We start from the raw sequence: 26,087 nt of genomic DNA, 5'->3' as shown, positions 1-26,087 counted from the left end.
AACATGAAGAGGGGAAACTCTAGATGAAATTGCTTTTTGTCTTCTAAAGCTTCCACATGCTAACCTACTTTTGTTGAAATTTATGAACCTAAGGAGTTATGTAAAACCTTCCCTTTTCTCTAAAGGACCTAGACTGTAATTTATCTTGACTTGACCGTGTTAATGAAAACCATGTATCAATGTAAACCACCTGCTGCTTAGCATCTCTTTGAATTGTTATAAGGTCCACTTATGTTTGAAATCTAGTTTATGCCTCTTTATACATATGCCGCCTTTTAAGAAATGATAAGTTGGAATATGTTACTGTCATGGCTGTATGCAACTCTATCCATATCCCCTTCCCCTAATTTGCTTCTTGGTTTTGTCCTATTTCCAGGCATCCCTTCCTATGAGATCTTGTGTAATGAACTAAAGATGCCCCTATCCTTCTTTATTATTACTTGTGGTTCCTTTCTTGTTAAGTATATTGAGCATAGTGATACTACACAAGTCTATGAATTGTCCTCCTATCTAATCACATTCATGTTAAGTAGAGCTAATATGTTGGTCTTTAAAGGTCTTGAGTTGTGGGGTACTTATATTGCTAAGTACTTACCATGAATAATGTAGAAACATGCTTACTGAGTTTTGGAGATATTTTAAGTTTTGCTAGGCTAAACGTATGCTAAAAGGGATTGACACTTTGTGTATAGCATAGATGATATAGGCCAAGTCTGGCAACATTATTGGCGTTTCTTCTCCGTGTCTTCTTATTTTCTAAGTGGATATTGCTTGATATACAAAGGATATACAAGATATATATATATATATGGTTCATAGACACTTAGAAGTATATAGGAATGTGTATCCCGTATCAATGGAATTTGTATAGGAATTTTAATTCAAATGTCTTAGCATGGCACTGCTTTGGGCCTGATCAATCATTTGTCACTGTATCACTAAAATGGCCTGTTTCCCTTAGCTGATTCGTGTTGTTGTTGAAATTGGATCTCGCCCTTATTCTACTTGGGCCTGTTTTCTCCCTGAATTCTCTGTTGCTTGGGCCTCTGGCCTTCTAAGTTTATTTGTTAAGTCATAATGAATATGTTTGGCATATACACCTGTATACATGATTTATATGCATTTGTATTTCTCACCTAAGCCTTTATTAATTTAGTGAATAAGTTTAGATGGCTTCTAACTCTTATTTCCCTTTTCCCCCGTCTTTGTTGCATGGGGCCTTGATGTGGGCCACTTGAGTCGTCACTTTTATCGGACCTGTTGGGCCAGAGGCCCAACTCCCTTTATTCATCGAGTCTGGGTTTAAGAAAAAATGATTGAAGGCCCAACCATGACTGAAAATAGCAACTGATGGGCTTCGATAAGCCCACCAGCCTAACTCCCTCATTTCATTTTGTATCTATGTATATGTATATGTCTATGCATATGTAAATGACTTTTATGAATATTGGAACCCAAATGCGTTAGAATTTAGGAAACTCATGCAATAGTTAACATTTTCTTAAACGGTTTTATCAAATTAGACACAATAAGATAACCATGGCATGAAGTTGATAAAAGTTGTCAAATTGGGAAATCAATAGTGCATGCAAACGACTTTGGAATAAGAAAATTGGACTTGTTTCAGGCCTTTTAAGCCTTCAAAAATCTTCAAACGAAAATGGACCATCTTGAGTCTTTGAAATGAATTGGACTTAATACTATTTTGGGCCACGTTTTATAAAGGAATTTGGGCTTGGACTAATATTGATACATGAAGCAAAACTGATTTTTGGAAACAAGCAAGTATTGCAAAGAATGAATTTTAACTTATGAACTTATGGTGTTTTCAAATCCTTTTTGGGCGAAAAGCCCAAACCTTAAGACACAAAAACAAGGGGAAGTGAACTCGGACTATAGTTTGAGAAATAATTTGGCTTTGGAATGGCATATGGTTGAAAGATTGAGCTTAAATAGATTAAAACAATTAAGTAAACCTGTCACGACCCGCTTAGAGGGCCGTGACGGGTACCCAGAGCTGGCTACCGAGCACCACACATCATGCTACTATCGTCTTAACTTGTACACATATATGCTCCATAAAGCATGTACACATATCCACATATGTAAGCCCTCGCGGCAGCAAAAGAATAATATGCAAAATATACATCAAGAATCACATAACCTCCGTTACCCACATACAAGTACCTACGAGCCTCTAACTGAAACTCTATATCATAAGATGGGACAGACCCCATCACATCTAAATACATACACAAAAGAATATATCGAGACAAGCACCTCCGCCCATGGAAGTGCTCCGGGCCGGATCGACTCCTGAAAGCCGGGTCGTCTCAAACGCCGCTGGGCATAAGACAAAGATCAAAAAGAAAGGATGTCAGTATGAACAATGTACTGAGTATGTAAGGCATGCATCATAAAGTAGTAGAAGAACACGAAAATAAAATAAAGATGAGAATGTAAGAAACATCCTCTTAAGGCGGAGCCATGCACGCATATGCGTAAAGTATCATATCATGTATTGTTGCGAACGTGTACCCGATCCATATATCAATATATTGCCGTGGAACGTACGGCCCGATCCATCACCCATATAGCCCGCGTCCGGGCATCTCGCGTCCGGATGATATCATAATATGCCACCGATCGTGGCGCGCGTAAAACCCTCCTTTCCCCCATATCCCTATATACATATACATATACATATACATATACATATCATATATACATATACATATCATATATACATATAATATACGTAGCATGCATGAGAGCCCAAATAAAAGTGCGCTCTCTCGGAGTGACATAAGGTCGTAAACCTCCGAGTACATTATGGCGTCATCATCATCATTAGATCGTGTCTGGGGTGATCCATGACGTAACCTGAGGCCATATGTTATATAGCTCACTCATACATAAGCTGAGGCCATATGCTTTATAGCCTGGGGCCATATGTTAGATAGTTCACTTAGACACGAACAAAGGGCCATATGCTTTATAGCCCACTCAGCCACGTCATGAAGCCACTTAGAATTTAAGATTTGAAAATCTTTCGGATTGGAGTCTTTGTATGATTCTTTAGGAACTTTAGACTTTTGGCATTTCTAGGAGTAGAAATATGGTGAATGTCATGTATGGAATTAAAATATAAGGATCATGCCTTTGGGAGAAGAAGGGGATAGCCTTACATACCTTTGTATCTCCTTAACGACGTCGACTAAAAGCTTCCCTTCCGACTTATGATTCTACATACAAAGGGATTCGTACGAAGGTTAGATTGTTGAAGATATGCTTAAGCCTAAACTAAGGCGTATAAGGCTAACGAAAATTGGGCAGCATTTCGTCTGTTTCGACAACTTCCCTTCATTTAACAAAACAGGTCCCAAACAATACAACGACATCCATAATATCATAATACGCAAATTTCCCTCAAGTTAAACATTATTCAATTTCCAAACTCATTTTCGGAATCCTCCATAATCATAACTATAATGCAACTTCACGTACATCGCTCACATAATACTTCCTCGACATCATTAACACCATTTATACTAAAATTATACCTGTATCATACCATGTATCACAATTCAACTACCCCTTCTAGCCAACATACTACTATTTGTATACTTAAGTTCATATCCAATGCTTGTTTCTAATTCAAGTTCTTCAACTACTCAACACTCTTAGTAACATGAAATAATTGTAATACTCACCTTTGGTTATGTAGAGATGGTCTTTGAATGAGAATACTTCACTTGAGAAAAACTCCACTTGCCTTCCAAGGAGATTTTCAACTTCTATCCATCTTTAGGAAGCATTCGCACCCTTGATTCTACCAACTTTTGGTGTTTGATTCTTTAACTTCCCTACTTGGATATGTGTTAAGGTGGTATGGAGAAAATTCTAGAGGTTTAGAGAGTGTTGGAGAAATGGGAAGTGAGAAAAAGAAGGGAAAACCGTGCCTATATAAAAATAGAATTCGGACACACACACACAATATATGGTTCCATATACGGTCCGTACAATTTATACGGTCCGTATATTGGACCGTATGTTCCTTCCAGAATCTCCAGAAAAAATCACCCTTCACTGGAAGGGTTCTATGGCCAGTCTACGGGCCGTATAAAATATACGGTCCGTATATACGGCCGTATAATCCCTAGTTTTTCCAATTTCGTTCTCGCTTCGTTTGATCTCGAATCCTTATGGAACCTTCTTGGTACTTGTGCAACACTTCCTTAACGATTCTAACGGACATTATAACTCGTCCTTAAATCCTTGCTAAACATTCGTTAGTTCGACACCCATGAAATCCTTCCCAAACATAACTTATACTTCGCTTCCATGACGAGCCTAGTTTCGCCAAGCCCGATGACTTAAGAATCTCATCGTATATACATCAAGGCTGCCAATCGCCCTCTTGTAGTCATGAAGGCCTTGTGTCTGACTTGGCCGATGTCAGTCCATTCACGACGCAACGTCACAAAATTACCGAGGTGTAACAAAACCATTTTCTTTACCTATACTTATAAACCTGTACTATTTTTATAAAGGAGATATATACTCCATTTATTTTCCTATATGGGATATGGTTGACTAATTGAGCTTAAATAGACTAAACCAAATAAGTAAACCACTTTCTTTACCTATACTTATAAACCTGTACTATTCTTATAAAGGAGATATACTCCATTTATTTTTCCTCTATATATATATATATATATATATATATATATATATATATATATATATATATATATATATATATATATATATATATATATATATATATATAAGGACAACAATCATATATAACTTATAAGGACAAAAATCATGACATTAGGACCAAGTTAGTAGGAACCCATTTATGAGAAATCTTAAGTGTGTTTTGGTCCGAAAATGAAGTGAATTAAACCCTTGTAACATTTTAAACCAACTTTTTTTCCTTAAAGAATATTTTGTCAAAAAAAAAATTGAGTTTTATGATTGGCATGAAAATTTTGCAAGAAAGAAACATTTTAGCAAATAATCACAATCAAATCACACATCGAAGCTCGAAGGTTAACCGTATTATACGGATCTTTAATACTAGGGTGCTTAAAACCTTCCCTAGGGGATCACCAAACCCTTACCTCGAACTCTGGTTTAAAAAAGGATATTTTTTTTGTTTGATAAAACCCTTTTAACTCGATTTTCCTAGTTTACCAATAAATTAGGTGGCGATTTTAAAAATACCAAAATCCAAATAGAGTCCACAACTTCTTAATAGCTTTATGCACCCGTATAAAAGTGAACCTTAACAATAAGAAAACTATTTCCCATCAGTAGTTCTGGCAAATATAACAATTTGTTCATTATGTCTACTTGCATTATTTGTACTTATAATTTTAGCATTATTTGTACTTATAATTTTAGCTCAGTACCTTACTTATACTTGCAGTGGTATACTGAAGTGTTGCATGTACTACCATCGTTTTCTAAATACTTGCCCCAGGGGTAGTTTAGGAGAGCGAGTTAATTATCTTGTTGAATCTTTTAGACTCACAGTTAAAGCGTGCGCACAAATGCAGTAGGTAGAGATCCTGTTGTTGATTAGTGAATCCAACTAGAAGTCATTTTGGTCCAGTTGAGGTGAGCCACCGCTAGACCGTGGAGGCAGCTTCAACTCCTATCATTTACTTTAAGACTATCTCCTTTTTATCTAGTTGCATCTCAAATGAGTTAATACTCATATTCTAATGCTGTGTGACTTAGTTTCTTTTTGGGGTTTATGGATTGACTGTTGTTGCTTTGTATTTTGTTTTCACACTTATTTTTATTATAAGACAGATTTAGTAGTATTTTTCTCTTATCTTTTCTACATTATCTATTATGTTCTACCTTAGAGGGTTTGATTAATGTGTAGTGGTCGTTGGGTTCCCTGTCACAACCTAAGTTCTAAATATAGATCGTGAGAGGGCATTTTTTTGCACCCTTGCACCTTTTATTTAAATATAGAAATTTTCTTTAAAAAATAATAAAGACATTTACAAGAACAACAACCCAGTGAAATGCCACAACGTGGGGTCTGGGGAGGGTAGAGTGTACACCGACCTTACTCCTACCAAGGTAGTACGGCTGTTTCCCAAAGACCCTCGGCTCAATAAAAAGCATAAAAAGAGGTCAGATATGGCTAAGAAATCCAAAGCGATATGGAAATGAAAATAACGAAAGCGACACAGATAAAATAGTTTAAAGTGGAATTTGATCCCACTTGCACCGCTGCACTAGAACACGCGCTTAATGAAAGAGATAGTAATGTAACGTAAATGACAAATTTGAGAATAAAAAATGGGAACAATGCTAATCTACTACAGCCATATGTGTTTATATAAAAACACACACACACAATATACTTAGTGCTCCATTCAGTTTTCAAGATTTAAATGTGTTTTAAATGATATATCGAGCACATGGTTCTAGTTTTTCAGTTATCAGCATATGAGAAGGCTAAAGAACCGTATGTTAGTTTGAACAAGAATCTCAGTTACTCCTACCATGAAGTTCCAACTGATACAGCAAAATCACTAGTGCCACATTACGATGAGCAATACACACAAACATTTAGACCTTTCACCTTTTCCAGCTACAACAGTCCTTTGAAAACCCTTGTTTTCACATATCAAAAATATTTTAATGTAAACTTTTTCATATCACTGCAATTGATTTCAAATAACAAATTGAAAACCCTTGTTTTCACATATCAAAAATATTTTAATGTAAACTTTTTCATATCACTGCAATTGATTTCAAATAACAAAATATGGAGGGAGTATACTCTTCACCCAGTGGTGGACCAGCACATTCTCAAATATTCCAGTTTGCTACTTCGTCCTCTCTGAATTTGTGATTATTTCTACTTTTCCAGTGAAGGACAAGCATCACAGCAAAAGTTTCCTTTGCTAGTACAACAGCACAGAAAAATCTAAAGAGAAATACATACCTGGAAATGTGGATCATCAGCAACAACTGCACGCTCATCCCAATTTAACCGACCCCCAAAGATATTCCATATACCATTTTGATTCCGTTCACTTGCACATCTATGATTGAAGACAACATCACCAAGAATCTTGATGCCCACTTCATGGAATTTCTTTACTGTAACTTTCAATTCATCAAAACTACCATATCTGGAATTTAAGTTATATAAATCCCTAGGCATGTATCCCTCTGGTGACACTGAGTCAGTTGGTGGAGGTAACCAGATGACAGTAAATCCAAGTGAAGATAACTCTGCAGCTTTTTAATGCATCTCCTTGTACCATCTCCCAGATTTATGAGATTCCCAATTAAAACCCTGGCACAAAATCTCAAATCCTGTACCAGTTCCTGAAGATACTTTCACGTTCAGCTTGTGAAACCTCAGCTTCAGAAACCACAATTTTTGACATTGTTGGGCTTGAACTTCTGAATATACTATAAGCTTCCGCGGCAAGCTTCTCAATTTCTTGAAGAATGGTTTCTTGTATTTCCTTGCTTTTTGTCTTCCGGCTCTTTTCAGAGGAAATGTCACTCACCAAATTCCTTATCTCCTTTATTATATCATCAGTATACACAGAGACTGTTTGATTCTCCTCAGGTGAACTGTTGACTATCTGGGAAGAATTTGACTCCTCGTTTTGTTTTCTCTCCTCCAAATGTATGGTGCTAGACTGATGCTTGCTACTTGACAGAGGTATATAAAAGTCGTTTCCCTTACAATTTAACCACGTATCTTCATCTAGCTTCACCACAAAAACAAATCCGGAAAGTCCTCCATCCAAAGTGAACTATCCCGAAGAACGATTGCCTCCCTCTTTTCTCTGGAACAAAGTCCGCAGTGCCTTATTCTTGAACACTACTGTTTCCGCTGGATATGGCATTGCAGGAAGTATCCATCTTTTAGCATCATCTTTGCAGACTCCTCAGTGAAGAATTACATCTCCAGGTAAGTCGGTATCTATATACAAAATATTCTTGGCAGTCTCTGGACACTGCTTAATAGAGCCACTCAATGTGTTATCAACAATAGTCTCTTTTCCTATGACATGCTCCTCATAGAATCCTTCAAGGCGCCTGTTTTTCACACTAGGCCCATCATTGCTGCTTGATTCCTCCTTAGGAGGAGCAGCTTCTGGCTTAAGGAGGATGTTCGACAGCTGCCCTAGCGGTCCTCCAAAATTATATTTCTTAAGCCTCGTGTTTTGGATTCTTTCTCAAAGCCCTTCACTACTTTTATTATTGGGACTCTGTTGCACCTATGATTGTGGCCCCGAAGAAATCTTAAATCTCCAGGGCCAAAATCCATGTCAATGTCTAGTGATGACCCAAGATAGTTTGCTTTTCAGGAATTTACGTATTTCGATATTGTTATCATCGTATGTATATATGGCTATCATAAAAATAGAAGGTATTGGGTGTTGGGATATCTTCAAAGATAGCATAGAGATACTTTTCCAGGCTATCAACTTTGATGAGAGTGTGATTTAGGCTCTTATTCTTTCCTATAATCAGCTATTGCATCAATAGTTTGACATTACAAAATTGAGGAAATATTCAATGTCTTTAAGTCATTTTATGTAAAACATTATTTTAGATTAAATAAACTTAGAACTGCATAGAAATGTGGAATATTACAAAGTTTTATATCCATATGAAATGGTGTCCAAAGTGTTCAACCAACTTGAAGGCGACACGAACAACAGAAAATCATAAACTCAAAAAATAAAACACTACTTCGATAATTAATAACTATTGAAGTAGTTCTTAATTCTTCGCAACATTATTTAATTACATCATAAAGAAAAATAAAAACATGAAGAAAAAAGAACTAATGGGAAGGGGGCTGAACAACAAGCTCACCATGCATATTTTGATTTCTTTGACATTCACTTGCTTTCTCTTTTCTACCAAAAGATAGGGTCTACGTAGCAAAAAAGTTCTCTATTCTTTTAATAAAATGCATGTCATCACTCCATGCAGGGGCGGATCTACAGTAGTGGGTGTGGATTCTCGGGAACCCACACCCGTCACCGTAGATCCTGTAATTATATTGGAAAATATAGGAAGAGTATAAGAATTTTCAGATGAGAACCCACAACTTAATGCGTGGCTGGTTCGATGGCAAGGAAGGGACCCTTGCATTGGACTTTATCCAAAGGATATGGGATCGAATCATTTTGAATCTTCTTTTAAAATTCAATTCGCTTTTCAATTCTAAAAAGCAAAATGCAGAAAACTACTATTGTACTTCTCTTTTTTTTTTTTTTTTTTTTTTTTAAAAAAAAAAAATTAACAAAGTCAACTAAAAAAGAAATCAGCTAATAAAATATCACTTTTTACCCAAATTCCAATATTTCAAATCAAATTTGAAACAAAATAAGTGAGAAACAAGAAAAACTTAGGGTTAAAAAAATTATTGGGAACCCACAAGCTTATGATTCTAGATCCGCCTCTGACTCCATGCCACACTTTCAAAGCTAAATTTGCTACCTTTTTCTTTAGACATCTATTTGTTTCCTTACACCAATAGGAATTCTAACAAAATGCTTGCCATCAATCCACGCCAAACTTCCAAAGGTGAATTTGCTCGTTCTTTGGTGAGTAGATGTGATTGTGACTTCAAACGAAATCTTCTTTGTCTTGGAATCGAACTTCAAGACATGTGGACTTACTTTAATTGCAGTATTTCTCGGAGGTTTAACCACTAGTTTGTATACAGAGTTGACATTTCCAACATTAGTAACGCTTCTTCCGACAAATACCGAATTCTTAAGATTTGGAATAAATATTGAAGGGAGATTCAAATCCAACCTAGAAGGTACTTCATTGGGACATATAATGCTCTGGTACAAGAGAATTCTTCGTATTGGAAAAATGTGTAGTTGCATTGTGAACCTTCTCATTACTATAACCCAAACTGCAAAGATAATTCAAATAATCATTTTTATCCATATCATAGACTAAGCCAGGATCCATTGCTCCATTTGGATTGCAAATGCCACCTCCAAAATCAAATGGATCAGCAATTTTGCCTCCTGCTCCTTCCGAAAAGATCTCAGATCTATATGTACGTGTCCTCGTTCCATGCTACATAATTAAGATTCTTGTTAGATTCTTTTTGTGAATCTTAATGTCAATGGAACATAATTAAATTTTTTATTAGATTCTTTTTGTGAATTTTAATGTCATTAAACGAGAAAGAAGCTATTTCAGCTATCCATTTTATTGTTCTTATTATTTGTTTATACGTAGAGTTCAAAACTAGAATTACTTTTTTCAAAAAGTGTTATATCCATAAGTCAAAATAAATACGTATATTAGAAAATATGTTGAAAATGAGGAAAGACTATATAAATAAGTTGATTCTAGGATAATTTGTTGCAGAACAGTACGTATATTCGATAATATGTTGAAAATGAGGAAAGGCTATACATCTCAATGGTTGAACTTTTGCATATTATATAGTGTTAGAACCTTTAGCAACTTCGATTTTAATGATATGGTAACTTATATTTACACCAGAGTCGAACTATAACGGGTTAGAAAAAATTTCATAGAGAATATTTTATATACTCTAAATATATATATATTCGCTTCCAAATTAAACATTATTTGAAAAATAAGAAAAAAAATGAGATTTTTAAATTTTGTAATTTAAAAATAAAATGATTAATGTAGCAAAATATTCTTCGAAGTTACAATTGCGGATTTGATTCAATACATTACTAGATGAGACCAATTAGATGTGAAATTTTTTTATTAGGAAATAAAAGTAGCAAAAAGACAATTCAATAGCTACACCTAGAGATATGAGGAGTTGCCATAGATGTTCCATATTTGGAGATTGGACTTGGAATCCATTGAAATTTTTTGGTGATTTTCAACATATATATTTATAAAATGGTTCTAGTGTCCTGCATCTAGTAATGTATTGCATACTATTGGACAGTAAAGTATCGGTGTAATTTATTATTAGAATAAGAGAGTTGCCAAATATAAAAAGTCATTCATCTGTAAAAGATTAGAAAGGAAAGTAACATAATAAATTGAAATGGAGAATGTAATGTTTATTGAATGTTTTTTTTTTTTTTGGGGTGATTTTCAAATATATATTTATATTCTGCTACTAATCGGTTGATTAAAATCTATGCTACATTCGCCACTGATTAAGGGACCCTTGTCGATGTGTAATATTTGAGCGAAATTTCATGTCAAACAACATATAATTATATATTTACCTTCAAAATTTCGGGGGCAAAGGAATTCGGACCTCTGGATGAGAACCTAGGCACCTGTAAGACTATCTTGTTGCCCTCACGAACTTCAGGTCGACCCAATTTAATTGTAGGATCTTGGTTACTGTTGCAAACAACAAATCAATATGCACTAATATAATAACAACCAAAAAAATTAAAGGTGATTTGATATGATGGAATTGAGTTTCCAACTTTTTAGTCGGAAAACAACTCATTTAGTAAAGAATAATTTTATCAAAATTATTATACCCACATTTAATTGGAGATTGAAAAGTATTTTTATAAAAAATGATCATAATATTAGCATTTGATGATGTTTTGATGAAATAGTGTAATTATTAGTATAAAATTAGTATTTAGTCTTCCCTTATATAATTTTCGGAAACCAAACACTAGAAAATAACTTATTCGTCATATCAAACACACTTTGAAAATCTTAGAAAGATTTAAAAAAAAAAAAAAAAAAAAAAAGAAGAAGAATTGAAATACAAGAAAGGGCAAGAGAAATAGAGCTTACTTTGATTCACATTGTGCAAAATAATCAAATATTTGGTTTCCTTGCTCCAAATCGACGGAAATAAATGGTATAGGGACACGAAAAACAGTTTGATTGTAGTCAGTGATTTGAGCAAGAGGGCGAGTAACAACAATAAACGCCAAAACTCCAGTAGCCCTTAGTTTCGACAAAGAAATAACCATATCCTCTTCTTTTTGAAAGAAAAGCATTAGAACTTTTCCTTTCACTTCATTGGCGATAAATTGAATTTGATCATGACTGCAAATTAAAAAAAAAAAAGTATTAACAAACTTAAATTATACAGTAAAAATTAAAATAATTTGACCATATTAAGTAGTAATCTATGTTGGATGATGTAATATATATACATTTCACTTACCTTGTTATATTTGCAAAAGTGATCAAAGGAGCAAAGGCTTGCTCATTCCCTTTAAAAAGTCCTTGACCCTACAATTAGTCAAAAAAATTTAAAAGAAAAACAAGCAATTATCAATTTAGAGATTAAAATCTTAACAGACGACACCAATAAAATTTACTAGGTACGCTTTTAATTCACCCAATAAAGATAGAGTCAGTTATATGAATCTTTATTATCTATGATGCTCTAGTTAAAGTCGTTTGCAAATAATATTATATGAAAAAATTAATTTCGCTAGTAGTATATAAATCCCTAACAAGATTTAAAGATTTCTAGCAATTCTTTGAGATGAAGTAAATGTTCCAGTATGATTAAAACTTAGTCTAAACTTATTATTGATATCACTAGGCATTTTGAGGTTGCTTCCTTATATTTAATTTTTACTTTTTGCATCTCTCTTTCCGTTTTAACGCTTTTAACTTACAATCATATAGCTTGCAACAAAACAAAACGCTTACTAGTATTGTCTTGTTGTTTCCAAGTATTAAAGGAGTAACAATTTCTCTATCAGAATTGCTAGCAGCAACATTTATCACCCATGGAGAAGTATTGCCAATTGTATTTGAGTCAGGTCCACTATTTCCTCCAGCAGCAACAACAGGTATGCCATGAGATACTGCATGAAAAGATCCTATCCCCAAAAGACTTTCCACATTAACTTCAGCAAAGTTAGGACCACCACCACCACCAAGAGATACTGACAATATGTCAACCCCATCTTTTATAGCATCATCAATACCAGCAAGAATATCAGCACCACCACAGTGTGATTCAGTTACATTATCTTTCCAACATACCTGTACAAAAGTTAGAAAATATAACTAAATAAATAAAAGTATGTGCGTTCTCTAAACTTCTAGATGAGATGATCATGTATTTTTCTAAAAACTTCCATATGTTTGACCCGTACAAAAGAATCACAACAATATTTTAGTGTGCTCGATCTCTTAAAAAGTTGAAATTGTTAATGAGATAGATCACAGCTTCAGCAATACCTTATAAATAGCTAACCGTGCAAGTGGCGCTCCTCCTCGTACTGTCCCCATGTTAAGACCATAATATTCCACATTGTTAACATAAGAACCAGCAGCTGTATAGGCAACATGTGTACCATGTCCAGTGTCATCTAATGGTGATAAATTATAAATTTTTTCGACCATTGTCTGATTTAGTCTCTTTTCTTCCATCAACCCTTTTATGTACCAACGAGTACCAATGATTTTTCTGTTACAATGTTTTGTGGCATTGAAATTTCCTTCAGACTTGCAACTAGCTTTCCATCTAGATGGAATTGGACCTAGACCATTGTCGTTAAAAGCTTCCGAGTCTCCCCATATACCTATAAAAAAGTTGTATTTCTTAGAGTTTAAAATATTCGCCAACCACGATATAATTATTCTAAACTACTTTATTGATATACATTTGGATTTATTAGTATTTTATTTAAAGTTTATATTTATTATTTTTTAATGTAAAAGATAAGTTATATACGTCTTGAGAAAACAAACGATCTTAATTTTTTTTAGCCTATTTGGCCAAGCTCCTGTGAACCCAACTGTGCTTATTTTTCCTTTAAATTTCTTTTTGTTTTAGTGAGTTGAGGTGTTTGACCAAGATTTTAGGAAGAATAAGTGCTTTGAGTAGTAGCAGAAATTACTTTTCCAGAAACTAAAAAGTAGCTTTTTCGCAGAAACAATTTTTGGAAACTCGACCAAGCACAAATTACTACTCTATTATTAGCAAGAGTACTTTCAAATTAGTAAGTTAAACGCAAATTGCTACTCTCAAAAAGTACTTCCGATAAAAACAACTTTAAAAAACAAACAGGTTTTGGAATTTGACCAAACAGGCTATCAGTATTCAAACTTAAATATTTAGATATCTATTCAAAATTAATCGTCTTAATCTTAATACACATCTTAATATTGAGATTCAAACTTAATAATCTTTATAAGAACAAATGAATCCTAGTTGTATGAAATATCTTTACTCCATCAATGAATAGAGATTAAATTATTTTTTAAATAAGGTTATCACATAGTGCAAATTTTCTTGGGGGTGGGGAGCGAGGAATAATTAAAAGAAAATTGAACCTGAATCTAAAACGCCAATGATTACTCCATCACCCTGATTTGTTTTGTTGAGAAGATTAATATTGTTGGGATCACTTTTAGAAAGACCCAAAAAATCCCAGCTCCTTGACGTATGAGTCTTGTAAAGAGGATTTTGTATAACTCGGATCACACCAGGTAATTCTGAAATGCAATTAAAACACATATATCAACTGCTTAAATTTTTTTGGGAAAGTTAATTTCTTTTATAAATTTTATTTGTGCTAAGTATATAAGGTACAAATGCATGATAGCGGAGTTCTTTTTAACCAAAAGCAATACCTCCAATTTGTTTGGCTTGAGAATCAGTAAGCTTAGCAGCAAACCCAGAGAAGCCATGTCTATAGCTATACACCATTACTTTTTTGGCTTCTTCCTTACTGCATGACGAGAATACACGAGTTTAGCAAAGGCATAAATATTTTTATTTTTACAATCAGTTCACTAGTAAGATAGTCACAAGTAGATATTTCTATGATAAGCATTATTAAGAAATTAAAGTTGGCTAAAATAGGAACTAACATATACTACTCCCTATATATTATTGATTAAATTACATTGATTGTGTGAAATATATTTACGTGTTGTAGAAGAAAAATGATATAACCATATTAAAGTTTTAATTATTACTAATAGATATTCATACTAACGTAATATACGTACCTTCCAGCCACTTGACCTAAAATGTCATGATGTGAATCGGTGATAAGTTCATGGTCATCGTGTGGCTTGTGTCCTAAGTAGACGATGTAAAGCTGTAGATTCAAAGAGTATACAGTCAAGAGCCAAAAAATAATAATTGATTACATGTATGTAACATTTGTTTTTTGCTAAAGACAATTGTTCCTTATGGCCATCCTCAACATGAAACAGATGGAAGAATATTCTTTATAAAATCATAAGAAAGCTAACGTTTCATACCACTCATGCAATATTCACATACTACAAAGAATAATACTGCCTCCACTCCATTTTGCTTGTAACTATTGCTAAAAATAATTATTTCAAATACTTAATATTTTAAAAACGTAGAAGAATTGGTTCTTTTTTTCAATTTTATTCTCACACTAATAAATGTCGAGAGAGATTAATATGGTGAAAGTGAGAAATGGTAATAAATTGAGATCAAATGATAAATAAGGATAATTTAGACAAATTATCCTTTTAATTATCATCTTCTAAATGAAGTTTAAAAAGCAAAAACAACGAGCAAAAAGGAAAAAAAGGAGTACAAATTTCAAAGAATTTTTACCTGAAAATTTTATATAAAATTTAATAATATCCTAAATATACCTTAGAATCAGCTTTGTCCACTTTTGCGGTTATTTCACATATGCAAGTGAAGATTAACAAGAAAAATAAAAGAACAAGAGAAGAAGTCGGATTATTCATTTTTTTTTTTTTTCAATTCTCTCCTTTCTTTGAGAAATTGTGAAAGGGAGAAGATAACCCAACTTCTGGATGAATTCAAAAACAGCTTTGGATAATTAAATTAGATAATGCTTGCAATACCTCAAGCCTTATATAGCCGACACTCACCACACAGACGGAGAAAAATAATGTGTGGCTCATTTTTGAAGTATTAACTATTAGCCATTTACTCGGATAAAAGTAAACTATGATCCTACTTTTACTCCTTTAAAAATCGTCTGTGTCTTTCAAATTTTTTTGAGTGACAAGGCATGTGCTCCTCTTAGCGAATGTAACAATTCGCCAGTTACATTCGTCACTTTCTTTTTGCCGCACAACTTTTCAATAATCCTAATCATATAATCTATATTATATTAAAAGCACCAAGAGCCTTAAAAATGCTATTTGAACTTTTTGCCTTTCATTAAAACACTCTATAATAGACAAAATAATTATTTACTATTTTACTCAATTAGAATTTTACTTATATAATAAGGATCTCTCCAATTCTATTTAAGTATTGTATTCTGGATCATACTTTAGGGAAAACATACACTTTGCCGTAAACATACGTTTCTTCTGCTTCCTTCTTCTTAGTTCATATTTTGGTTTTGATTTTTGTCTTTGTATTTTTAATTTTGTCATTCTTTATTTCTTTTAGTTAATAACGTTTAAGATTATATATGAATTGTATATAATTAAAGATTAATTTTTATTGATTGTTGTCAGGGTCAGAACGAAATAAATAATTTGATTGCTTGATGAAGAAAGTAAAGTCGAAAATCAAACTCATCTTCATCCTTTTTCTTATTGTTAATTTGTTACAGGTGGGTGTATTAACATCTAAATAAATATTCCTTGCTCACAATTATAGTTTACCATGTAGTATTTTTGTTAATTTCTTTTGTATGTTTCGTGCATTAACACCAATTGAACTTTGTTGAAGTCACAATTAGCCGCCATCGTATTTGCGGTATTTTTACATTTGGACAAACTCATGAAGAGCATCCCGTGTAAGATCTCAAAGGAACAAAATTATTATATGGTTCTTCCAGATATTGATGAGTTATTAAAAAAAAAATGCTTGCTTCTGCGAAGCATATTATAAGGTTGGTAATAATAGTGATTTTTAATAGGCTTAACATTCTTTTATTTTCTTATAAATTCTAAGGTGAGTTCAACTATTTCAATTTCAATGTTGTCTAAAGAGACAATTCATATAAAACACCTTTACTTATCTTTATAAAATACCTTATCGGATTTACAACTGATGTTATCTATATTTTATATGTTTCATTTCAATTGCTGGAATTAATAGGTTTCCTCTCCGATTTTCTTGATGTTGATTGTAAGTTCTTTATTTAATTTTGATTTAATCTAATGTTTGAGACAAGATTATTCGATTTTTTTATTTGGTATAAATAATGTCTTTGTCAAATTTATAGTGACGAGTACCTAATCAATTAGATTCTTCTATGAAGTAAGGTATTGAATTTTCTATCTGCAATTAATCAAATTATAATTAAATTGAAATTTGCTGGAACAATGGGGGGTACAGAACTACATTTAAGAACTTTTGTAGAGCAAGATTTCGTCCCTTATAAGCCTAGCTAAGCTAAATGGGATATAAGTTCATCATTTTTAGGATTTACACTTTTTTTCTAAGTTCCTACATTTTAACTCAAATATATTGGTTTATAATATTTCAATATCTTTTTAAAAATATGTACTCATTAATATGGATATTGTGTGTACCTTGAGTCCACTAACAAAATTAAAATATGAAATAGAGATAAAGATGGTGAGAGAATATATATGTCTTGGCATAAGACTTAACGATAAGCAGATTAAGAAGAAAATAAGAATTTGTAAATATAGAAGTGAATAATACAAAGAGAAGCCATAAGGCTTTTGGGGAGAAAGAGGCATTAGTCCGGCTAAAACTCTAGACTATTGATTGTTCTCCAATGTATTAAACAAACGTAATAATATTTTATAGGTTATAGAGTCCAAGATTTAATTTATTTATGTGCAGTTATTATAGGAAACAGTTGCTGCACTTTATTATTTATTCAAATATTTAATACGTAAGAATTTAGTTGATTTTAAAGTCTTAAATATTAGAACTTCTAACATAATTCAGATAAGGAAATATTTAATTAAATTAATTTCAAAGTTTTAAATATTAGGACTTCTAACATAATTCAAATAAGGAAAGATTTAACAATAAAAAATTTAGGTGATTTCAAAGTCCTAAATATTAGAAATATTATTAAATTATAATTTCGTCCAATATAAAATCTATTTTAAAGGGTAAAACGGGCGAACGACACCAAAATAATTATGTGAAGGACAACTTCCTCAAACCTGATTTAGTAATGGACTTTTAGGGAAAAATTGCAAGATTAAGGATGAGTTTCAATAAAAATTAGTTGGTCATGACATGTATCAGTGATTGAAATTCAAAAAAGAAACCTACCACATTTACACCTTTTATTAATACTTAACAAAGATGCAAGATATCATTAGCAAATTAATCTACATGTTAAAAAGATCAGAATATTCCTAACTTTTCTAACATATATAAAAAATAAAAAAATAAAAAAAGTAAGAAAATACACAAATAAAATTCCTATCTTAAAAAATATTTATAATTATGATTTTTTTAGACAAAAATAAATAAATTATGATTTTAAAAAGGATAAAATCAAAAGAATCAAACTAGGAAAGTTATGTAAATTTGTTAAAAAAGAAAAATATCAGTGGTGAAAGAAACTGGAAATAAAGCAAAATCGATTATAATATAATTATTCTATATAGATTAAGTTATAAGTTATCTCACTACTAAATAAATATGTATTAGCGACGGAAAGATAAACAATAAAATTCATTACTAATCATATTTACCGATGAATTATCAAAAAAATTGTTAGCTACGAGCAATTTAACAACGGATTAACGACAAAGTTTATAGCTAAGTCTAGTTTCTTTTTCGTGTTTAATTTGTTGTCAAATGAGGTACACGCTTTAGTCACGTGCAAAGCGCGTACGCTAAAACTAGTTATTATAATAGATGAAGGATGTGTCTACTAGATCTACAAATTTTATGTTGATCAAAGGAGCTGCCTCTTAACATTAAATCTCTTACAATCCGACTAACATCCCAATGGTTTATTTAATATGCAATTTAATTATTATTTTTTTCTATAAATTTGCAGTTATTGGTTTGATGATGCCATTCCAAAATAACCTTTGGATTCATTAGGATGTAAGGCTCGATTGGTTATGGATTATTCATTTGTAAAGGAAGATTTTGGGGAGTTCTTTACTCAAATGGTCACTCAACTATCCTAAATTATTTAATAAATTTTTTTTCATTTATAACAGAAAAATCACTTAATTATGTCTATATCACTCAGAAGGTCACTCAATAGGGTAAATACCTATTTTACCCTTTAATTTATCAGCCTTTATCGTTTTTACTTTATAAATATTATTGTTTATTTTCTCTTTTTAATCTATATTATAGACTTACTTATAGAACAAATAAATTTTATTTATAAAGTTAAAATGTCACCATTAAATTTACCTAAGCTGCTATTGCACCTACACCTCAATCCGGTAGATGAATCAATTCAACATAGACCTAGATGTTCTTGAATCATATAACCAAGTCTTTAGGATGTTTTGGTTGTATTGTCATGTATTCAATATATTCAGACTTGAGACTTATTAGTATTGTTCATGCATGATTTCATTATATCTGTTAATAAGGAATAAATACCTAAAAGTGAAATTGATTTGCCCACTGGCGGAGCCAGGATTTTCAGCTAGGGGGTTCAAAAATATGAAGAAGTAAATAACGAAGAAGCCAAGGGGGTTCAACATCTACTATATATACATAAGAAAATAATTTTAACCTTATTTATACAGTGTAATTTTTTGCCGAGGGGATTCGGAACCCCCTGGAGCCTACCTAGCTCTGCCCCTGGCCGTTCGCCTATCGAGTTGAGTGTAGGTGGTATCACGGGTTAGGGGATTTTGAGTTGTGACATGCTCTTTTCTTCTAGGAGCCATTTTAGCTACATAGGAGACAAACAGAAAAATCAAGTATTTGATGAAATAATTTGTGCATCATTAAAAATAAACAAAAATAATTATTGCAGTTGTTCAAACAATTCCAACAACTGATGAAAGTTGTCCCAACATTCAAAAGTTGTTGGAAGAATTCCAACAATTGATGCATCTAGAAAAACTGATGAATTTTCAACAACTGTTGAATTTGTTGCATCATGAAAAGTTAGAAAACATGTCAAATAAAAATAAATGTATTTCTTATTGAATAAATGTGAGGCCTCTTACTGATGTTTGCTTCAGGTCACAAATCTTGTTGAACTTTCCATGAAGTAAAATTATCAATCCACCCTGCAACATGAGCAAGATAATGAAATAAAGTAATAACACCTGAAGCTAGTTTGCAAGATTGAGTATGTGATGTCTCTAATATGGAATACCAACAGCTTTTAGCACTTCTCGAACAAAAAAAAAATAAAAAAATTGAAGGTGATGCTAAAACGCGTATATGATTTGGGTTGGAGGAATGGACTTCAGTCTGGTCTCCAGGCAAAGTCACTATGAATTTGATCTACATGCTCCTTGCAGTTCCTAATTAACTTTTATGGCTATTATCCTGTTAGAGTGAAACCAATAGAAAAAGTAAATTATAAGGAAAAAGTATATGAAGAGTAAAAAATATATTGATTTATTTAATCGGCTTAGTTCAATTTTCAATTTGAATTGATTTTTAGATCAACTTTGAAATCAAGTGGCATTGATTTCATTTGTACCACTGCAATATGATCACTTGTCAACTTCTTAAAACAAGATCCTTTTTCCTATTTTCCTTTCTTTGTTGCAAGATGGCCTAGAACACTTTCCGAAACCATTATCAGTGGGTTTCCACTTATGAGGGAAGTAACCTTCTGCAGTTATTTGTTCGACATCCATTTGCCCACTCGTTAGGAACAAGGTTGAGAACTGGACATATATCCAGAGTCCGGTTCTCAGCGGCGCACTAAACCAACAAAATAAAACCAAAGTAAAGCTCCATTCCACAATATACCAAAAGGGGTATAACGTGCGAGGCCAACGTTATACCCCAAATTTTTTTTCCCACCTAGACCAAAAATAATAATAATAATAATAATAATAATAATAATAATAATAATAATAATAATAATAATACTTTAAAAGTATAACGTGGATCATTCCACGTTATACAATGTTTTCATCTTCCCATTAGAATTACACGACAAAGATGACTCTTCCCATTTCATTCTAATAGTCATATATATTGTATAACGTGGACTGATCCACGTTATACAATATATATATATATTTTACATATCGTTCCTCAGTCCACGACTTCAAACATATCACCCCAAAAATTTATTCTGCCCTAATTCTCCATCTTCCTCCTCCGCCTCCTCCACCATTCTTTTTCAACTTACAGAAGTTTTCCAAAAATCTTATCCTTCTCCTTCTTCCTCTCCTTCATTTATTTTCTTTTTAAACCTTGCATTGCGGTCTAATTTTTGGAGCAATTTCTTCATCAAAAACCTTTTGTTGCTATCTAAATTAAGGTATTTTCTCTAACTCATATAATATTGTGTATTTATAGTAAATGTAGGATATTTGTTTATCTTATATATCTTGATTGTATGTATTCTTTAATTTTTTGTTTGTGCTATTTTATCCGAACTTTAGACATGATTGTTAAAAGCATTGTTATATAAAGATGTCCGATTTGTTAAAGAGTTAGACTTTTGAAGAAATTTGTTCTTATGTAATCGTTATTTTTTCATGGGCTGTCTATAAAGGTCCGATTTGTTAAGTTTTCATTATACCTTTAATGTGATATTTATATAGCCGGAAGAGTGGAAATTAATTGATGTCTCATCACCCGAAAAGTGGATACTTAAAATGTCGTGATAATGCATTATTATATGGGACCTAAGTCTAAGTGGGTGGACAATTATTTTCTCTATATTTTATAGGTACTAATCTGGTCCACTATCAGTGGTTTCTAAATAAAGCGTATGGAAGTTGGCTTTATTCTAGTCAGTGCATATTTGTTCTGCTAAAATTGGAATAACAAACATATTTTTTTTTTAATATTAAGTTACTCCAAATAGCTTGATTTGGATTTCAATTATTTTATTTTTAGGCATGGAGCTTCCACGGGTACCCCTACATCCGGGGCCAGAAGTGTATGATGTGTTAACACTCAGTGAGAAGCATCGATCACAAGGTGTATGGGATGAGAGCTTGAGACCCGACGAATGTGGACCAATCCACGCCGCGCGGATATCGAATTTTGGAAGCACGTGAGGCGTCATCCTCGCATCCTTGACTACTTTGGCCTATGTGGATTTAGGGGAGTAATAGAGGTAGGATGTGTATCATATGATTGGGCAGTCATCACTGCACTTGTAGAGAGATGGCGTCCTGAGACGCATACCATTCATCTGCGTACGGGTGAGGCCACTATCACATTACAAGATATTGAGATCATGTTTGGCATGGTTATAGATGGTAACCCCATGGTTATGAACTTAATGCTAGAAATATAGACATTATGGGGTGGCAACATTTGATCTACGAGCTTACTGGTTGGGCACCCGGTCAGGATTGTTTTAACGGTGTTAGTAGGTTGGAAGTAAAAAAATTAATTGAATATATTAGAGGCTTAGATGCCATTACAGACCAGACCCCAGAAATTGATGTGCAAAAGCGGGTTAGGATATACTTGCTATGGCTCTATGGCGGCACGATATTTCCGGATAAGTCCGGTGACTTACTTAATTTAGACTATTTGCTTGACATGCATGACCTTAGAGCAATGAGTACACAAGCTTGGGGAGCGGCTGCATTGTCATATTTGTATACTTGTCTATGCCACGCTTCGATGAAAAAGGCCAAGGATGTGTGTGGATTCATTTCCTTATTGCAGGTACGTGACCTTAAAAATTATATGATTTTATTTGGTTGTATTATTTGATAGTTATAAGCTTTCTATTTTTTTTAATTTTTTAATATAGGTTTGGGCTTGGGAGCACATTATATCGATGCAGCCACCATGCAAGGCTCTTCCACCACACACGGCTCTTGCACGAAAGTGGACTCATCGTAAATCCTTTGAAAATGAGGCACGTGATGTGCTACCCATATGTAGGGATGTATTGGACAACCTAATCGATGGCCAGGTATTTATCATAATTATGATTGTTAATGGCGTTTTGATATAATAGTTACGCTTATGTGTAATTTATTTATTTTATTATAATGTAATTTTATGTTCTTTCTATCGTAGTTTGTGTGGCAGCCTTATTCAGAGACCATCATTAATAGACTCCCTGAGTGGTGTCTGAGTGAGACTATATTGTCTCAAAGAAAAGAAAGAGTTCATTTCTGATCAGTCCAAAGGTAAATTTTGGAGGGTTATTTGCAAGCGTCATATGTTGGGATGTGAGTGGATGATCCGTTTTAGAGAAATTTCAAGTGGTATGTGGAAAGCGAGCCAAATGGTTCTCGACACGGTTGTCTGGCAGTGATTAAAGGAAGGATGATTCTAATTTATTCGATCACCTAATTGCTACTACGTTGATACCATATATTGCTGTTCGATCTATACATCGGTATTAAGTCGGTTCGGGAAAAAAATAAAGGGGTTGCATACGTTTGCTCTAGTTGTAAACGTAAAAAGGGCGTAAGAAAGCTATTGAAATGGTATTTGGAGATTTTGGAAACCTCTTTCAAGACATTGCCCCGTACAATTTTTCACCCTTTTTCAATATTTAATCCGGGGCCGTTGTTGGGGGGGAGACCCCAAACAACTACAATGCAAGGCGAAACATCTTCAAGTTTCTTTTCCCAGGCTTATAAAAAAAAAGCATTGATGGATTTTAAAAAGCAAGGGTCTCTCAAAAGACGGCCCTCTATATGGTAAGTATGAGATAAACTCTTAACTTTTTGGGAAATTGGGTGGGAAAAATAACATTTTTCCCCTTGCATAGCTATTGTTGCACGCGAGATCTTTGAGTCTTGGACGTGGTTCCTTGTGTTGTTGCGGAGACATATTATTTGTGGGAGACAAGGAATTGGGCTTATTTTTCCCACCGTCTCGGGGGATCTTCCCAAAGTGTCCAAACACATGGGTTGGGTTTCAACCACCATCCACACACCATAGGTTTTGTTTGGCATTTGAAAAGCAACTTTAATAAAAAAATTCCTCAACGGATTGAGAAAAAAAAATGTGGTTGGCGACTTCTAGCACCAAAAAGAAGTATAAAATGAGGGTGGAACAAATTAAAAGATTGTCGCCTCCAAACCCCATCTGTGGTTAAAAGCTCTTCCGGGAAAAAATGGACATTAATAAGGACAACGGTCAAGGTGGGGGGAGACAAGTGCCCCGAGTCTTACAACGGTATATTGAAGAAAGCCCCGTGGATTGCCCGTTCTTTCCATGGTCCCCTTATCGTTTAAAAAACTTGTTGATCGGTTTGTTGGGGAAAACACCCTGGCATTTTTTGATTGCGGATAAAAAGTTTTGGGCCCCTCGCTGTTGAAAAAAAGTTTGAGAATCCGGGGGAGGTCCCTAAAAAAACACCGACATGAAGCAATACAATACCCTGGGAAAAGGGGCTTTGAGATTCCCACATTTACAGAAGGTAAAAGGGGGAAATATCCAAAAAAGGCCCCCCCCAAGGAAAAAGTGTTCGTGTGGGAAGTGGAGAAACTACCATATGCCATGTTCACATAAAATTTTTTGATATCCGCGGAATTCAACCAAAGACCTATGTTAGCAAGTACCTTTTTTTGGGGTATTACAAGCAAAAGTAAAGGGGGAAAATTTTTTACCGTTGGGTGATGAGGCATATTGGCCACCTTCTCCTTCCGGTTTTAAATTCAAACACTAAATACGAGCGAACCGGGGGTTTCGGAATACAACCCCGAAAGGAAAAGAAATGGGTATAGCTCCCCCGCATGGCTAGGAAGTGAATCGTGCAAGCAAAAGGGTCATAACAAGAATCATTATCCCGATAGAAATCAAGGGTTGTTGTTGTTTTTTGGTTCTTATGTTTTTTTTCCTAAGTTGTACGATCGTTGTTTCTTTATGTAATCGTTCAAGAATATATAATATGTCTTCTGTCATGTAATAACATATGTAATTTAACATTTACTACTCAGTTAATGTATGACATTTATTTAACTTATATTTTAGTATTTTTTTTTTATGTTCTTATATATAACACATATTTAATTATTGTATGAGTTAAAATATTTTTTTGAGTTAATTATTATATGACTTGTGGCGTATGTTTGAGTTAAAAATTAAAAAATCACTGAAATTTTTTAATTAAAAAAACAACGGGATATGATTTAAATCTGGCCAATGTCTTACAAACTATTTTTGTAAAATGTTGGGGGGAAGGGGGTTATATATATATATATATATATATATAACGTGGATTAATCCACGTTATACGTGGATCAGTGCACGTTATACTTCTAAACTTTATTTTTTTTTTGGTCTGACAGGGGGAAAAAAATTGGGGGTATAACATTGGCCCCTCCACATTATACCCCTTTTGGTATATTATGGAATGGAGCACCTGATACGCTCAAATTACATCTTTTAATAGCATAACGCGGACGTTGTCAAATATAGTAACCCAACAGGTGGGTCGAATCCACGAGAACAATATGTAGGCAATTTAAGCGAAATTTGGAGTTATCACTAACAATAGCTAAGAAAACGCATCAATGGTGATTTTTGATAAGGTTTTGATAAAATACGAAAATATAAATTTTAATCTAGAAAGCAAGTAAATTGATCAATGGCCACAAGAATGGAATAAAGGAAACTACTTCTCAAGTAACGATCCAATATATTTCACGAATTATAAATAATAGCAAGTTTATGTTATTTAGCCTCGGATAACGACTCTAAATTAACTTCTCCCGAAGCTTAACTAGACTACCCAATTGAAGATCCCTCAAGCAATTAGGAGCATTAAGAACACCCGAATATGACTACAAGTGGTATCGCCTATTCCTAGGTCAATTTCCATTAGATGAGGGTTAACACCCCAAATTCATGTTAATTATTCTATCCCAATCCCGTTCTTCCTCTTCCGAGTATCAACAAAGTAAATGGGCGAGTCCTAGGGTTAACTACTCCCTTGAGAAACGTTGAAGAACAAGAATAATTAAAATAACAATAACTTACTTGATTAAAAATAATGTCGATCAATAAATAAGCACAACAAGAGTATCAATCTTAATTTTCA

At 33.4% G+C, this 26,087-nt stretch overlaps 2 protein-coding genes and 1 pseudogene across 2 annotated transcripts in view; 1 reads left to right on the top strand and 2 right to left on the bottom strand.

Moving 5' to 3' along the window:
• Nucleotides 1-6,903: 6,903 nt before the first annotated feature.
• On the bottom strand, nucleotides 6,904-9,999 carry LOC132066047 (alpha-amylase 3, chloroplastic-like; annotated as a pseudogene).
• A 1,235-nt stretch (nucleotides 10,000-11,234) lies between these two features.
• Nucleotides 11,235-15,825, bottom strand: LOC132066625 (subtilisin-like protease SBT3.9). The gene is made up of 9 exons (XM_059459893.1): nucleotides 15,619-15,825; nucleotides 14,989-15,080; nucleotides 14,608-14,705; nucleotides 14,308-14,469; nucleotides 13,210-13,553; nucleotides 12,673-13,011; nucleotides 12,176-12,243; nucleotides 11,797-12,054; nucleotides 11,235-11,382 (listed from the first exon to the last, which is right to left on the bottom strand). Exons 1-9 carry the CDS (start codon nucleotides 15,715-15,717, stop codon nucleotides 11,250-11,252), a joined length of 1,593 nt encoding a protein of 530 aa, XP_059315876.1. The 5' UTR covers nucleotides 15,718-15,825; the 3' UTR covers nucleotides 11,235-11,249.
• Nucleotides 15,826-22,372: 6,547 nt separating this feature from the next.
• The window catches only part of LOC132066046 (uncharacterized), a 7,450-nt gene continuing 3,735 nt past the window's right edge, over nucleotides 22,373-26,087 (top strand). Inside the window, exons 1-3 of the mRNA XM_059459444.1 lie at nucleotides 22,373-22,747; nucleotides 22,836-23,000; nucleotides 23,108-23,178. Of these exons, the coding sequence (XP_059315427.1) occupies nucleotides 22,373-22,747; nucleotides 22,836-23,000; nucleotides 23,108-23,178 (611 nt within the window). The remainder of the gene's footprint in view (nucleotides 22,748-22,835; nucleotides 23,001-23,107; nucleotides 23,179-26,087) is intronic.

This window comes from Lycium ferocissimum, chromosome 8 (genome assembly GCF_029784015.1).
Source record: "Lycium ferocissimum isolate CSIRO_LF1 chromosome 8, AGI_CSIRO_Lferr_CH_V1, whole genome shotgun sequence".
Lineage (NCBI taxonomy): Eukaryota > Viridiplantae > Streptophyta > Magnoliopsida > Solanales > Solanaceae > Lycium > Lycium ferocissimum.
This window is presented reverse-complemented; position numbering and strand designations above follow the sequence as displayed.